Source organism: Jaculus jaculus, chromosome 7 (genome assembly GCF_020740685.1).
Source record: "Jaculus jaculus isolate mJacJac1 chromosome 7, mJacJac1.mat.Y.cur, whole genome shotgun sequence".
Classification (NCBI taxonomy): domain Eukaryota; kingdom Metazoa; phylum Chordata; class Mammalia; order Rodentia; family Dipodidae; genus Jaculus; species Jaculus jaculus.
The window spans coordinates 138,691,067-138,707,769 of NC_059108.1; the positions used below are offsets into that span (position 1 = coordinate 138,691,067).

At 44.2% G+C, this 16,703-nt stretch overlaps 1 protein-coding gene across 35 annotated transcripts in view; it reads right to left on the reverse strand.

Annotated features, from left to right (window-relative positions):
* Nrxn3 (neurexin 3) overlaps nucleotides 1–16,703 on the reverse strand; it is a 1,695,425-nt gene that overhangs the window by 542,139 nt on the left and 1,136,583 nt on the right. For 2 of the 35 annotated variants that reach the window (XM_045154247.1, XM_004649371.2), the window contains exon 1: nucleotides 11,013–11,813. The exons of 28 other annotated variants lie outside the window; for them this stretch is intronic. In XM_045154247.1, the coding sequence (XP_045010182.1) occupies nucleotides 11,013–11,253 (241 nt within the window). In that variant the 5' untranslated portion in view covers nucleotides 11,254–11,813. Of the gene's footprint in view, nucleotides 1–11,012; nucleotides 11,815–16,703 lie in introns of those variants that run through there. 5 more of the 35 variants (XM_045154241.1, XM_045154242.1, XM_004649374.2 and 2 more) reach the window with 4 other exon arrangements.

Sequence of the window (16,703 nt, forward strand, 5' to 3'; positions counted from 1 at the left end):
CCCTCACAGCTTATCCTTGCTCTATGTCAAACATAAGGCGCCATGGTCCAGTATTCCATCTAAGAAACCTACTCCCAGAAATTTTGACATGACCTCAGTAACAGTACCTAAATATTTAAATATTATGAGCACAGGTCTGGATTCAAGTAGCTTGGATACCCAACCCAGTTCTTCCATCCATTACCTGACAAAGTCATGGATCATAATTTATCCCTGCTTCAGAGACTGCATCAACTGTACCTATCTCATAGGAGAATAAAATAAACTAAAACCTGTAAAAACATGCATATTGAATTAACTAAAAGAAAAATATATTAGAATAACTAGTAATGAATAAATTCGATATTATTTTCATTCTTATGAAAGCGCAAGTGTCCTTTCTTAGGTTTATATAAGAAATTTGAATTAATGTAAAAATACGCTCAGAGATGTCCTTGCAATCATACAGAATTATTGGTTTATGAAAAGAGAAATAATACTTGGCTCACAGAAAAAAAAAAAATCACCATGTAATGAGATCTTGGCTATCTAAACCGTAAGATCATCCCCATAGTTGTTTGGGAGCCCAAATTGTCCCAATTGTTGAGATTTAACTCTTTTATCATCTTTTAAAATAATCACCATGCTGCTAAAATAGGCTCCCAAAATCTGAGAAAGTTTAGCTTTATCTGTGACCTAATTGTTGTCTCAGGGTTTTGGCTTTCTATTAAAGCCAGTTCAAAGCAATGGCAGATACTGTATTAGTCATCAATTATCAAGACACCCCAAAGCCTTGACTGCCATTCACCATTTGCTCAGCCTGAGTCTGGAATTTCAGGCTACATATGAAGTGAGCTGTAGAAGCATCTCTGAAATTTCTAACCTCAGCAATGTCCTTTTCTGGGGAGCCGCTGAGGGAAGGTCCAGCTCCGTGAAGCTAGTCAGTTCCCCTTTGCTGACCACCTGACCACCGCTCCTATTCTGAAGACACGTGCCCCCAGAGATGACAGCTCTGCTTGTGCACTTCTCCAAGTCCCACCTGCTCCTTTGAAAAAGAGTTCTGCGTGCTGTGATTTCAGATTCCTTAACAGCACTCGTTTCACATTGACATTTGGGCGGATTGTTTCTTCCTCCTTATTTAAGCCTCTGCAGACAACCAGCCTCTGATAGTCTACTCCCCTTTCCTGCCTGTGGCACCATCATCAGATGGCAAGGGCGTGAAGTGAATAGCTATTGTCAAATACTAACACCGCACCAGTTCAATGCTGTGCCAGTCAACCTGCTCCACTGCCTAGCAACCATGGGGCACACCTCATGTTCCCTTTCATTTGAATGTGACACACAGAAAAACAGCTTGAACACACACACACACACACACACACACACACACACACACACACACACATCCCATTCTGAAGTGCATACTCTGTAAAGTACAGGAACAGGAGGATCATTTCCATTAGTTTCTTATGTAGCAAAAAAAAAAAAAAAAAATTTGCACCCAAGGCATGCAATTTTATTCAAATTCTGAAAGACTGCCTCAGAGAGAGGTGAAATTCTTAGTTAAGGGGAGAGTCACTCAGAACACGAGGGGTGGTTTCACTGTGGGGAGAGAGTTATGAGGAGTGTTTCCAAACAATGGAGAAGGGAGGCAGGACAGTGTGGCGTGTTGGTGCCAAGGGTGCCATGTCTGTATTGGTGCTCTAGAGCCAGCAAGGAAGAGGTGGGACTAGTTCTGAGGACAAATCCTTTATTAGTAAGTCAGTCATGGCTTCCAGATGGGGAATAGTGATGGTTCAGGAGACAGAAAACAAAAACTATTATTTTCCTGCTTGCTGGCATTGAGACCCGAAGAGAAGGAAGTATGCCAGCGCACAAGCTCCTGAGTTGTACCAATCTGTCTACAAGGGTCCCCACACAGGAAAAGCCTTCGACATTTTTACACACCAAATCTCATATCAAGCATAAAGAAAGACAACTATTAGAAAGCAGCTCATAGATTCATTTTAACATCAGGCCAGGGAAGTTCAAGGCTGGCACAATACATGCTTGTAAAAACTCCTCTGGATAAGAGAGTCCTCCTGCTCTGCAGAAAGAGAAGTAGAGGACAAGGTAGCAATTTGAGAGTCATAAAATAGGGCGATGTTGGCCTTTTTCTCTATTGTAATATAGAAAAAAAAATGATAAGCAATGGATCTGGAGTCATGTGCCTTGACCTCTTACTCTTTCTGACAGTGACTGACTTCCTTGGCTGATTCATCACTTTGCTCATGTTAAAGAAACAGAGCTCTCTTATATTCATGGAATTTTGTGCGAGTGTTCATATGTTCCTCAGGGGTCTATGCTTCCCCTGATCATTGGTTCTTTTGTAAGCTGGCATTACTCTTCTAGCTATCTCCTTGGGTTGGAACGCGTTCAGGCAGGATAACACATTTAAGTGTTTATTGTGAGCTGCACACTCTTACAGACGCTCTCTCTCCAGTGTGTCAACTGCAGTTCTCAGAATGCTTCAGTGACATGTGCACTCCATTCCTCACACAAGGGCTCCGTGTGTTTGCTTTTTCACTCTTTCTTTAGATGATGGGCTACACAGAACCACAGAGAAAGCAAGAGCCTATGGTTACAAAGAAGCCTGCAACCTGGCATTATCACCCTATCACTTCGGTCAAGTCGCCCACTCAAATTTTTATTTCTAAAACAGTAGTAACTCTGAAAACTTGAAACAATTGTGAAGAGCCAGTGAAATCGTTTACTTGGGCATCTGGAAGTGTGTGGCACACAGATGTGCATTATGTATGGGCACACGGTTCAAACAAATCTCTCTCAAAAATCCTAACTGCAAATGGAAATGAACTGCTTATTCTTAATACACTCAGTGGCTGCCTTGCCTCAGCCACTGTACAGCTAAACCCAGCAGAGCACACAACACACACCTCCTTCCTCATATTAATAAGGTGGGTTTAAACAAAAGCTGTATTCTTTCCATCTCAGCATGAGTACAGTCAAGTTGGACTGTGGGCTTTCCACCAACACAGTGTGTCTCCCTTCACATTATGTTCCTTGTGTCTAAGTGGAAAAGTGAAAGCCTGGCTTGTGACTTTGGCAAAGTTATCACCATAGTAAAAAAAAAAAAAAAAAAAAAAAAAAAAAAAAAGAATACTAAGCCTGTGGCAAACCAGCAGACCTGTGGAACTTACACAAATTTAAGATGCACAGTGGTCTCTTAAGACACAGGAGTCCAAGAATCATCCAGTTCTACTGCTGGGAAACACTAAAGAGATTATCTCACTCAGGGCTGGAGAGATGCTTAGCAGTTTAGGCACTTGCCTGAAATGCCAAAGGACCCAGGTTTGATTCCTTAGGACCCATGTAAACCAGATGCACAAGATGACTTATGTGTATAGAGTTCATTTAAAGAGAGAGAGAGAGAGAGAGAGAGAGAGAGAGAGAGAGAGAGAGCCATTACCTCACTCAACATCTTCATAGGAAAAAGAAAGAAATGAGGAGGAAAATAAACTTTGCCCAGCTACAGAGTTAAGGAACCAACACACCACAAGCCACACAGAAAACCATAAATGTGCAAGAAAGTACTATGCACTACGCTGGGGGAGAAGAGTCGTCAACAGTCTTACTCCACAATAAATCTGCCCAGCTTGCTGTTCAATCAACCTGCTCAGCAAGATGTACCAGTGGTGTAATAGCAACACGGATATGACGGGGGTACCTGACTGCTCTGAGGTTGGATCTGAGGTCTGCTTGCCAAAGAAAATTCATGTCTGGTACTGAAAACCTAGTCAAAAGCCTATGGCAGAGAAGATCATAGATCCTGTGGAGGAGGAGGAGGACTCCTACTGTCGTTTGAGTAAACACACATGATATGCTCATCAAATTGTGCCCTACAAATTTGTGTCATGTTTATGTCCATAGATGAATACTGCTATCGCATCAATGGCCAGAGTCGCATCACTGAGCAAAAGGTGCTGGGCACCGGGGTGACTCGAAACTTGCCAAAGTACTGAGGGTAAGTGGCTGCTGGCTAAGATATTTTTCATGCCTCCCAGGGAACCTTGTGCGTGAAGGGGTGGAGCGAGTGTAAGAGTCAAGACGGGGGAGAAGGACTTTGGAACACTGTCCTCCAGACGTGAAGTGGCCATCACACTCATTTGCTCCATAAAACCTGCACCATGTTATGCCCACCAAGACATTGAAATGGACGATGGAAGAACCGCAAAAGGCATCAACACAGAAGAGTGGCTATTTGGAAAGAAGAGGTTCAGTGGGATGTGTGGGGGAGGGGAAAAAGAAGGCAATGGGAGGGGTTATGCTGAAATAATAATACGCTAATGAGAAAATTCTCATTATTTTTATTTTTAAAGAAGTTCACTTTTCCAGATCTGAAGGCAGAGAAGATGTCTGAAAGAATTATTTCTTCCTAGTTGTTTTTTCTTTCTAATCTACTTTCTAAGACACACTGAGCATAGGAATGTTTGAGTTCGGCAAAACATTCACTATCAATTCTGAATTTCTAGAGCTGCTCTCAGAGTATGTATTGAGGACGTCTTAATTTTATTTTATTTCATTCACAAGATCACTGGGCTCTAGGTGGTTTGTTGGCGTTTATTATCCCTGGCTAAAATTTGCCTGGCATGGACTTCTTTGTAAGGGGACAATTATCAGAAGTCACACAAGCTGACTTTTGCCACATGTTACCTTCTTCTAGTATTAAAAAAAAAAAGTCATTAAGATTTGCTACATTTGTCCACAGTAGTATGCAAATGAAGCCATTCCCCAGAGGCAAAAGTGTTGTTAATAGGTAGAGAAGAACTCATGGATACAATATTCTTTAACCTCAAGCTACCAGCCAGCAAGGACTCAACAGCGAAGCTCTGTGTGTAGGAGGCAGCACTGTCAAATAAACTTTTCTCATGACAATGCTCAGCCTGTACACACTAATGTACAAATCACAACTGTCTCATAATCTATGAGTCTGTGTGACTGATAAGCATTACCGTTACTACTCCCAGTTTTCAGATGAAGAGTGTGAGTCTCAATCAAGCTTAGTTACCCAGGTTCACAGAGCACAGACACTCAGACTACTTCTTCCAATTCTCAATTCTGTAGTGAATGGTCACACCCCCACCTAACACTGCACTGTCCATCTGAACTTCATCATCATCATTTACTTTTTATACTCATCAGCACGTATTCTAAATGTTTTAAAAGAAGTATCTGAACATGGAAGGGAGGGTAGGGAGACAGGCATAAAGCATGGGATGAAGGGAAGAAGGAAAGGAGAGAAAAAGAAAAATACATTCTCAAAAGAGTTGAGTATCTTGCATAGAATTAAAACCAGAAGTTTATAATTTACAGCATATTTTTCAGTCATTTCACTGAAGTATCATCATCCTTTTATAAAACAGACAAGCTACCTCTGTTCTATCTGTGAAGATAAACCTTCATTTAAAAGTCCAACAGAAAAATAAACCAAAATGATACTTTTAAAAATGGCAGTTTTCACCTTCCAAAAAAGGTGATCATCTACACTGTGTCTATCAGTTTTTCTACACTTCGGGATGAGAACTAGAACAGAGTTGGTGTATGTCTGTGCCAGGAAAGTAAAGGATGTAGCAACTAAGGAGGTCATAAGAGAAGTCAATGGAGGGAAGGAGACCAGAAGGTCTGGTCTGGCTTAGCAAGACAGCAGCAGGTCTAGGTAAGAAAGCCTCAGGGTGTGGACATTAAACTACGTCCACAGAACACACGCTTGTCCTTGGACAGACTTAGTCCATATGCACATCAAGGTCTGCACTCAGGCACCGCAGATAAACTGAGAAGAAAGAAACATACGTTTAAGCCAAACCTGCTGTCTTTGTTTTCCTCATATATGTAAATAGGATTTTTCTTCCTGAGGCACCATCTTATGATTTTGTAAATTACTGTCATTGTCACTGAGGTTTTATTCTTCCACTCTGAGTTTACCAGAGATTCACTGAACAGCCTTACAGGTTCCTTCCATCCTGATGACTAGCTCCAGGGGGAGAAGGAACATTATCGTGTCCCTCAAAAATTCCTATGTTGAAGCCCTGATCCCAAATACCTCAGAATGTGACTGCTTGGAGATAGGGTCCTTCAAGGAGGTGATTAAGATAAAATGAAGCAAATAGGGTGTGCCTAACGCAGCATGATGGGTGTACATATAAGCAAGGAGAATGTAGAAACACCAATACACCAGGGCTGCATGTAGTCAGAGTAGAATATGAAAATGGCTATCCATAAGCCACCGAGAGCCGTCTCCGGAGAAGCCAAAATGGCTAAACTACTGATCACAGACTTTTAGCCTTCAGGGCTATGTGCGACCAAACAAATTTCTGTTGTCCAAACACACCAGGCTGAGGTGTTTTGTTATGGTAGTCATAGAAAACCAACACAAGGAAGGAAGTATGAGTAAGTCGAAGGTTTATCTTCAAAGACTTGCCTCATTCCCAGATTACCCAGGGTCTCTGAAAAATAGATATTCTGAGATCCAATAAAATTCATTCACTAAGCAGAAAAATAAAATATATTCCCTTCTCCAGATCCAAACTCTGATCTAAATGAAGAATGTTCTTACTGTGGCATTCTGCACCAACCAGTTGGGGCTGGGTTTGAATTTTTACCTCTAAAGGGGAGTTTTCAGGATTTATCATCTTCTCCCATCATAGAGCTGCCCTCACTTCACCTTACACAAAGATCAAATTGAAAATCCTGGAAAAAAATAAACCTATACTAGAATATAATAATCTTCCTCTAACATCTTTCATGAGCAAATTAATCTCCAGATCATCACTTACCAACAAATTTTAGAGAAGAAAAACAATGACGACAGAGGACAGAGAGAGGAGAAACCAGGTTAATTAATTCATCACCAAGGCCAAAGACATATAAATCTTATCATTTTATCTGTCAGCCAACACCGTGAATTATTCAGTGTTGTGAATCCCAAAGAAGAAGCAGAGGGAAAGTGGTCAGCAAGCAGCTGGCTGAGTAGTGAAAGTGCTCAGTAGATCAGAACACAAGGAGCCTGTGGCTAGAGAAACTTTAGAGGTGGATCTCTGTGCTAAGGAATGGGCAGAATTCTTTATTCACAGGGACTCCTGGCTTACTAGCCATACATGAAACCACCTTTACCACATAGCTAAGACACTTTGCATTGGACTATATGCAATCTCGATCTCTCTCTCCCTCTTTTTATAAATTAAACTTTACAATAGTTTTTTGTTCCTCATCTCCTAGTCTCCTTAAAATGTCTAAAGAACCAGAAAGACATGATATTTTATATAAGATAAAGTGTAAGGGATATGATAAACTCAAAACCTGCTTTTTTTTTTTTTTTTTTTTTGGTTTTGCAAGGTAGGGTCTCACTCTAGTTCAGGCTGACCTGGAATTCACTATGTAGTCTCAGGGTGGTCTTGAACTCATGGCAATCCTCCTACCTCCTGAGTGCTGGGATTAAAGGCATGCACCACCACATCTGGCCAGAAACCTGCTTTAAAAACTATAAGGTATGGGTTGTTTTCTAAGTAGGTGTACACTGGAGTTTCTAAAGGTGAGAAAGAATAAAAAAACAGAGCAATAACAAATATACAAAATGCCTTATGAAACTGAAAGTTTAGAAGACAACTGTAGTTTACTATTTCTATGTTCTCTACCACTAACATGCCTAGCACTCTGACCAAGATGGTACTTTATTACTGAAAACAGAAAAACAACTTAGGATGGGAAATAACCTGAAGGGATATTTTGAGTCACAAAAAAATGCCGAGGGTAATGAGATTCTATAGTAACTGACTTGGCCTGGTGTCTGGATGCCTCCCCTCCCCTGCATTTCTTCAACCCAGAAGCGGTTATCTTTTGCAGCGATCTACATAGTCCTCAAATTATCCCCAACAGAAAACCAGGCTGTCTTATTTAGTACTGTATGTTTTGCAGGTAGCATAAAACCCAGCACACAGAAACTGTTCAGTAAGTCAAACGAGTACCTGTGGAATAGAAAAGAACACAGAATTGGGGGTGTGGGAGGGGCTAAATCAAGGGACTGAAAAAGTAAGGAAAGGGCCCTAATTTCCTCTTAAGAACAGGGCTAATTCTACCCAGAAATCTTAACCTAGGATGATTTTGGGGATACCAGTCAGGTGTGATCTTGTCTCCCCAGTTCACAGAGTTCAGCATCTCTCAGGCTGCCCCAGAATATGGACTTCAGGCAAATCTATAATGTGATCAATTGCTTAAAGGTCGCTGCAAAGCACTGATAAAGAGTTCGGGTAAAAGTACCCACAGTTTGGAGGGATTTTCCAATTTGCCTTAAATAGAATCCCATTATAGGATAGGCTGGTCAGGAATGGGATCCTGGCCACAAGTGATTAACAGCAGTACTCAAGGTTTTCGGTCTCTCAGGAAATGAGATGGGGAGCGTGAGTAGTTCAGTACATCTCCCTTGAGTTCAAATTAGGTGCTTGGATTCAAGGCGCTCGTTCCAGCGTGAGGCCAAAATGAAAGCAGCAAAAGAGGGCTGTCTCTGGCTTTGGAATGGGACTGGCAGTAACCAACCATCACCCTCATGGTGCCATGCCTCCTTCCATCTCTACTTAATTATATTTTTCCAAAAAAAAAAAAGAAAGAAAGAAATTGCTATCAATCAGGTCTTCCTTTTGCACTAGGGTCCAGAGTCCTTTGAGCAAGAAGAAGAGCTAGGTTGCATTAGAAAACTCTCTGGGGTCTCCTGGTCTGTTAGGTATAAGATGAGTGGTCACAGCTGGACACAGAAAAAGCCAGAGCTTGGTAGTTTATGTTCACTGGTGCTTTCTTCGATTTCATGTTCAAAACCAGGAAGAATACAAGGAGCCTGCTTAACATATATGCATCCATGCACCAAGCCCCAAGTCAATGGGGTGGAATTACTAAAAGAGGTGAATTCATGAGCTTCCTTATCTTAACCAAATCAGACTCCAGGGTTTACTGCATTCCACCGCTCTGCTGGATCGGAAGGCTTTTGTCCTGAGATCTCAGACCATTGGATAACTCTGTTCCCCTTTTCCCATCACATTGAATCTGACTGGTTGCTGGACAATGAGAAAACTAGAATGGGAACTAGCCAGAAAGATGAACCACCTTCTTTTTTTTTTTTTTTTTTTTTAAAATTAGGTAGAGAAAAAGGTTTAACCTGTGTAAGGCTCAACCACTTTAGTAGACTGGAAGGAAATAATGGAAGAACAACCGAGGGAGAGGGAGAGAAAGAGACATTGGGAGGTATTGTGTTGTGTAAATTCCATCAGTTATGAGTAGCTCCTTTAAACTGTTTACAGCCTGAACAAAAAAAGCAAGACCCTGCCCACCTATGCTCTTTAACTAATGCACAGACTTCATTTCCTTGCTGATCATTTACACTAATTAGAAAAATTTAACTAATTATTGTTTAATTAATTAATGTTTAATTAGGACTATTTAGTAATAGTCTGTCAGGTTCTCTCCATCTCCCACTTCCCTTTACTATTACAACCCCCTCCCAAGTCTGTCCCCTCCTCAGGAGCTAAGTTTCCATTGCAATAAAATGGTGTGTGTGTGTGTGTGTGTGTGTATGTGTGTGTGTGCGCGCGCGTGCGTGCAAGAGAGAGAAAGAGAGAGAGAGAGAAAGAGAGAGAGAGAGAGAGAGAGAGAGAGAGAATGGCTCTTTCCAAGGTTTTTGTGCTCTGTTTTAGAAACAGTCTATCTCACACTCAGCAGACATCACTGGGTGAACAGCAGCCTGGTCAGGATTAAGCATTCATGTGTTCCTTCCTTCCCACTGGCCCCTTCTACCAACCTGACAAGCTCTGAGCTGAGTGACAATTCCGTCACATGCGGTTTGAAGAGAGTCAGAAAGAGCCAGCGGGTGCTGGCATTTTCTCAATGCGCTTCCATGTGGCACGACAGACAGCTGGAAGACGCAGCCTTCAGCCGGGGGCGGTGGGAAGAGTCCACTTCTGCAGAGGGGTCTGTGTGCTGTGGGTCCTCAGAGTATGAACCAGGACAGGGACCTTCTTTGAGGGTTGCTCCTGCAGTGTGTCTGTCTGCCTTCCCCATTCTTTTCACCATAGGCATGGAGTACATAGTAAACACTTTTTTTTTTGGAATAGTTTACTATAGCCAGCTCCTACCTTACTTTGAAGACTAACAGGCAGTCTGCTCAGAGAGGAATACATATTTTAAGAGCTTTAAGGAAGGTCTCTTCTTCCTTCAGTAGCTATGAAAGGAGGGTTGTTTGAAGCAAAATATATCACACCTGGGTTGCATGAGCCCATTTATACTGTCCTTCAATGAAAGATCATTTGCATAAATGGTGGATTCAAAGTTATTGTAATTTACACTTGAGTAAATTACAAATGGATTTATTATCATCTTACATACTGCATCCTCTCTAGTAGTTAAAGATTAATAGCTACTCTTTCTACCAGACATGTGAGGAAATATAATGCTGCCAAAATGAACAGTAATGGCCACTGGTTATCAATTATATTTTCTACCCTAAACTTAGCCATTCTCCTCTGACCTTTCCCACACACCTAACTTTACAACAGGTCAACCAACTTCAGAATGAAGCCCAGAGGATCGGCTGTCCGCTATTTCTTCACGACCAGCTCCCAATAAGACCAGAGAAAGGCAGGGTGAAAACAAGGTGAATGAATGATTTCTCAACGTGCAGCACCAGGACTGGTCTGATGAGTTACCTGCCATCAAGAGCCTGGGGGAGTGGAAGGTGGCCGAGGGAAGCTGTGGGGTCTGTGCGACTTGGGATGAGGGAACTGGAGAGAGGAGGCCCTTTAAAGAAAAGTGAAGGCACCAAGGCAAAGACCCAGTGTTTAGGAGAAAGTGACAATTTCCATCCCTCATGCACATGCGATGCTTTCCATCATTTTACATTCAGTTTCTCTGCATTTTTTCCCCCAACCTTGACATCACCTGAAAGACGAGTGGGTTAAGGAACTGCTATGCCCCATTAAAAGGATAAAGAGACCCACCGTGCCCTCCTCGAAGGGAAACAGGGGAGCGATAGATAGAAATAGGTACTGAGTGATGCTTGCTGCCATGGAAATGGTGCTCGTGCTGAGAGTGAGATCCAGGCGAGGAAGAGGAGGAGGAGGCTACGTTAGAGGAACTCCACACAGAGCTGACTGTACATCCCCAGAAGAGGGACCAGATCCCCAGCGTCCAGGCCGGCCGGCGAGGAGGGCTCCGTCTCGCGTGGATCCTCAGTTGCATGGTCAACGCACTGGACCACTACGATGGGCAGTTTAAATTCCAGCCAACGAGGAATAATTAAGTTCATGATGCCCAGGGGCCCATCATAGCAAGAAGAGTTGCCCGATTTTTTTTTTTTTTTTAAACGGGGTTGAGGGGATGCAATAAAGGCTTGCAAGACAATGACAAATCCTTTGAGAGGGTTTAAGAAAGAACTGCAAAGAAGAAGAAAAACAAATTTTTTAAACCGGCAAAGCCCCTTTTTTCCCCCCGGAGGTGAAATTTAAGATGCCAGAGTCCAGCCAGGTGTAGCAAACCTCCTAGGTAGTGGTCCCTGAACGCCACACATGTCAGGGAAGGACCGTTGAGGCGCCCTCCGCTTCTCTAGGCACCAGAGGTCCGATGGCTTAACAGCATACTCCGGGAAGCCACACGGGGAAGGTGGAAACGGAGGAGGAAGAGGAAGCAAGTAGGTTCAAGCTAAAGCATTCCGACATCCAAGGAGTTTGCACGCTTGTGTTTTGTGTTTTCTTTCTTGTTTCCACTTCCATGCGAAGCAACGCCGAGCTGCCGCAAGGCACGAGACGGACGGGGCTGGGGGGTGGTGGTGGCGGGGGGGTGGGGTGGGGGGTGGGAAGCTCCCAGGGAAGAGTTCCTGGGAGTCTCGGAGCGCGGTTCACCCTGAGCGTCCTGCAGGAGCGCCTCGGAGCAGCCGCCTGCTTCCAGGGTCCCCAACGGAGTGAAGAGCGGAGACGGACGGCAAAGGTGGCGGCGGCGGCCCCGAGCACGAGAGCAAGAAGGAGCGCAGCGTGGGGGTGGGGGGGTGGGGGGGCTGGGGGGGTGGGAGGGGGAAGGAGAGAGGACAACGTGGAGCGGCCACCCGGGCCAAGGCGGCGGCACCGGGCGGCGGGAGGCGTGGGTGGGCGCAGGCAGGGCGAGCCGGACCTGGAGGTGGCCTGCAGGCGGCGGCGGTGGCCCGGCGTGGGGAGCCCGCCCAGCGCGCGGAGCCCGCGAGGCACAGGTGAAGTGAAGCCCCGAGTTGGCAGAGCCAGCTTCGCAAATGGGCAAGTCCTATGCAAATAGCGCCCTCCGCGACAGCCAATCAGCGCGGCGCGAGCGCTCTGCCGACGGCCTGGCTGGCTGCGGCGCGAGGGGGGCGGGGCGGGGCGGCGCGGCGGAATCCCGGCCCCTCCCCCGTGCCAGGCAGCGCGCCCCGCTCGCCCCGCTCGCCCGCCCGTGCGCCCGCCTGCCCGGGCTCCAGCCCCACCTCGGGGGCTGTGTGCTTGCGTGCTCGCCAGCGCTCGGGACCCACACGCCCTCTGCCTGCCTTCCTCATCGCCCCCGACCCCCTCCTCTCCTCTCTTCTCCTCTCCTCTCCAGAGCGCCTTTTGACAATTCTGCAAGGAAAGCACCAGGCCCCAGCTAAGGCCAAAGGCGCCTCCTCCCCAAGTGGAAAGGAAGATAGACTCCCCCACCCACGACCACCCCCTTCCCCAAGTCAGGAGCTGTAAGGATGCTGCGCGCCCCTCCTACCGGCGGCTGGCACCAACACGCTCCTGGTGTGTGAGTCTCTCTGCTGCCCGCTCCAAGAGACCCAAGGGCCCCACCACTGGGCGAAGGGAGGGATTTCCAGAGTCTTGGCTCTAGGAAGTGAAGTGGTTAGGGTGATCCAGGGACTCCTTAACAAGAGGAAGGGTTCCAAGACTGACCCCGAGATCCTGAGTGGCGTCCACATCAATGGACTGGATGCTTTTATTTAGGTCCCAGAGGCTACTGCGCTCGCTGGCTGTGCGGGTTAAAGGCTACAGAAGGGGTGAGGGAGAGGGGTGGCTGGCCTTGAACCAGTGCTACACCTGCGGGATGGATTCTCGCTGGAGCCAGGCGCGAAGGAGAGCTTTCTCCTTTTACATCTAGGATGATCCCCCCAGGACAGAGCACCAGTGGCGGGTCCTTTCTTGACTACCTGAGACTCTGGGGGAGGCTGGTCCAATACTCTGCCAGGAAACCGTGGCACTGTAGGCCAGGCAGTCCTTAACTGCACCTGCTGAGTGAAAGAAGCACACCCAGGGGGCAGCCTTCCCAGGCCTGGTCCCTTTATACCTGGGTCTTGGTAGTATTGACCGTTTTGCACACTCACCTTGGTTTTGAGGGAAGTACGGGTTGGAGGTGTAGAGAATAATACTTGCTGGTTAAATCATATCAAACATACTGTGTCTATGTGGCTTTTTTTAAAAAAAGGTGTGTCTAACACCTGTTATAATCCCTGCTGTCATCGCAAACTCTCAAACATGGAGGAAGAACAAGGATTAAGGTTGTGCTTTTCATCTTTGGGACACTCCAAGGAGATGTTTAGGAATTATGTATAGATAGACAATCAGTCTACCAGGTGATTTGTCTTCCACACTGAAATAACAACAGGATTTCTGGTCATGACTTAAGATTCCGGCTCTTGAGTTGGTGTGCCTAAAGATCCGTTCTGCCCATGGCAAAAAGTGCACAGTCATCTTACCTGCCCTGGCACAACTCAGTTCCAGGGTCCCCCAGGACCACAGCCTCCCCAGGAACTAGCACACTGATGAGGTCTTCCAAGCCTTTAGTGGAGGCAAGAAATGCCTTAACCAGCAATATGGCCTGAGGAACCATGCAGAGAATGGATACGCCCTATAGAGATTATTGCACCTCCATTGCCTCCTCTAACAAGTGTCACCTACCTCAGGCAGATGGCGATTTAAGCGAGACAACAAGCACAGCCTCTGGCACAGTACCTGGCCAATAGTGGTAGACTTCTTTGTTCACTAGAAAAATAAAATCAAGTTCTAGGAGAGTAAATACATAGTTAACAGTCTTAAAGCGATGGTCACTTCTGGGAAATATTAGTCTCAAATATTGTCCTTACAGTATATGATAAATCTGTTCATCTCAGTTGCATCTTGATTTAGTCCCTGAAAGGATTCCTGTTGCACCTTGGATTTGCTCTCGCTCTACTGCACAGCTTTGTGGGGAGGTAGATGAGCTGCCTTTTGCCTAATCCTCCAGCTAGATGCCCTGGCATGCTTCCCTTGGCTGCCCAGGCTTCCGTTCTGCTCTGTAAAGACCTAAGTCTTTTCTAACTTACGGTCATTAGGGCTTTGCTAATCCTTCTTGCCTGGAAAGGCTTTCCCCAAGATTTTCATGTGACTAGTGCATTTCATAGGTTACCTTTGTGAAGGCCTTTTCTGTCCCTGAAACAAAATTATCTACAGTCACCCCGAAGGGTGTTCTATCCTGTTATCAACTTTTCCCCTTCATAACGCTTTCTAATTTCTGAAATTATTTCACCTGTGGATTTATTCATGGTATATGTCCTTCAAAAACACGGTAAACTCCCTGAGGGCTGAGCCTTTGCCTGCCCCCTCCTCCCCAGGGAATCATCTGTGTTTGGCATGTGGGGCATCACACAATAGGTGCTCAGTAAATGTTTGTTGAATGAATGAATCCAGTGATCCAATTGCTAATTTTGTAATCACAGGCTTCCAAACACATGTTCATATGCTATTAGTTTCGTGGACCTATGTTTATGGCTTTGGAGACATTGATTTCCCAGAGTTGATATGCAAAACACCTCTCCACCTAATGTTTCCTGCTCTCCTAACTGGGCATGAGTGATAAGACTATTTTGACTTCATCACAAGGAAATTTGGGAAGCTTACAAGGGCATTCAAAGTAATTTTTGCTAGGTAATAATGTGATAATAAGTCCTTAAGCAGTACAAAATCTGCCAGTGCTGCTGCTGGTCACAGCTGGAGCTATTCATTTCACTTGTCATACTTATAATTTATTTATTTAGTTTTATGCAAAAATATCAAAAGTCGTCGTCAAAAATTCCTTTGAGACAGACTCCATGGGTGGACATAGCTGAGTTACGGAAAGGCTAATCAGATGATGAATAAAAGGCTGGTGTACACTGCTTGTTCTACCTCATGGAGTGAACCGACCATCATCATGATAAACTACATAACCTTCTCCAATTTAATACATTGTTAATTTTCTCAACTTTCCCTGTTCCTCCTTCCAGTCAACCCATTCCCATGTAGATTTTTTTTTTTTTGAACGTCCTATTCTTTTCAGGTCTGTTAAGAGTTTATATTAAGCCAGCATGTTAAATATATTGCTTCAGAATTTTATTTTTGGCAATACCTTAACACTGCCTACAGTTAGGATTCCAATTGAAGACTAGCCATTGCCCAGTCAAAGCTCTCCTCTTTTCTTTTGCATTCTATTCTTTGGTGAGCCCCTTCGGGGAGAACACAAGTGGTAAAGTGTGCAGGTACATGACAAAGATGAGGGCACATTTAAGACAGAAAAGAGGAGAAATGTGTTAGAAAAGTTAAACGCTACACTGATTTAAGGCTAAAAATTATTAATAATCTTATAAGAATAACCTAGTTGTGTTTGAATAACCCTCCAACCCCATGAAACCTAAATCATGCTCTTTAGGACATGCCATTTCAGAAAAGAATGTAGTTTTAAAAACTCTTATTAAAGCTGGTTCATTTCATCCATAGCTGAACTCTGATATTTCAGCCACAGAATTTGGCTTCACAGCTTGTGTCTTGCTACTCTTCTAATATCCCTTATTTTCTCTCCTTAGGATACTATCCCAAAGTAAGGTTAGAGATTCTTCACCCTTCATTCTTAGGCTTGTTTTGTTCAGTGCCTTGGCTGAAAAGTAGCCCAGAGAAATGGCTTTGAAAATAAGCCTCACGATTGGACTTAAATACATCAGGCACTGGGAACCTGATATGAAGTTGCTCTGTCCATCGTCTCTCACGATGCATTTTATCTTGGCACATGCCTCTTCTCATTTGGATGGGCTCTGACGTGCCACTCAGTGCCAGCAGCAGATACCTGTCAGGTCTGGCATTGTAGACACATCTAGTGCAATGGCACAAAACCTTGAACGACCCAAAACCATACCCACCGTCTGTTCTGTATAAGACTCAAGCTTTTAGGTGAGGACCCACTTTTCCCAGAAATAAAGAATATCAATCTTCACTTTCTACCTCTCCCTGAGGGTGTAGAAGGCAGTTTGAGAGAGCAACAACAAAACACACACACTCTCAAATAAAAATTTAAGAAAAGGCAACTAAACTCTCACAATATGAAATGAAATAAAAGTACTGAAAAATACAGGTGACTGTTAATGTGGCTATAAATTTATCCAAGGGTTCCAGTGACACTGTAAAGCAGTTCAACTTTGCTTTATTATATGTCAGTAGTTTTATTTATAACTATATAATTCATTTTCCTGCTCATTTATTTAAGAAAGTTGTCTTGCAAAAACTCAGATTTTGAGTATATTTTTCATTTGTGGGTCTATAAAGCATTTTTATTATTTAAATTTCATTCATATAAGTATTTAATTTCAGTTTTACAAAAGGACAATGGCATCCTTGCATAAACTGTAGCTCTGAAAATACCTTTATTGTCTG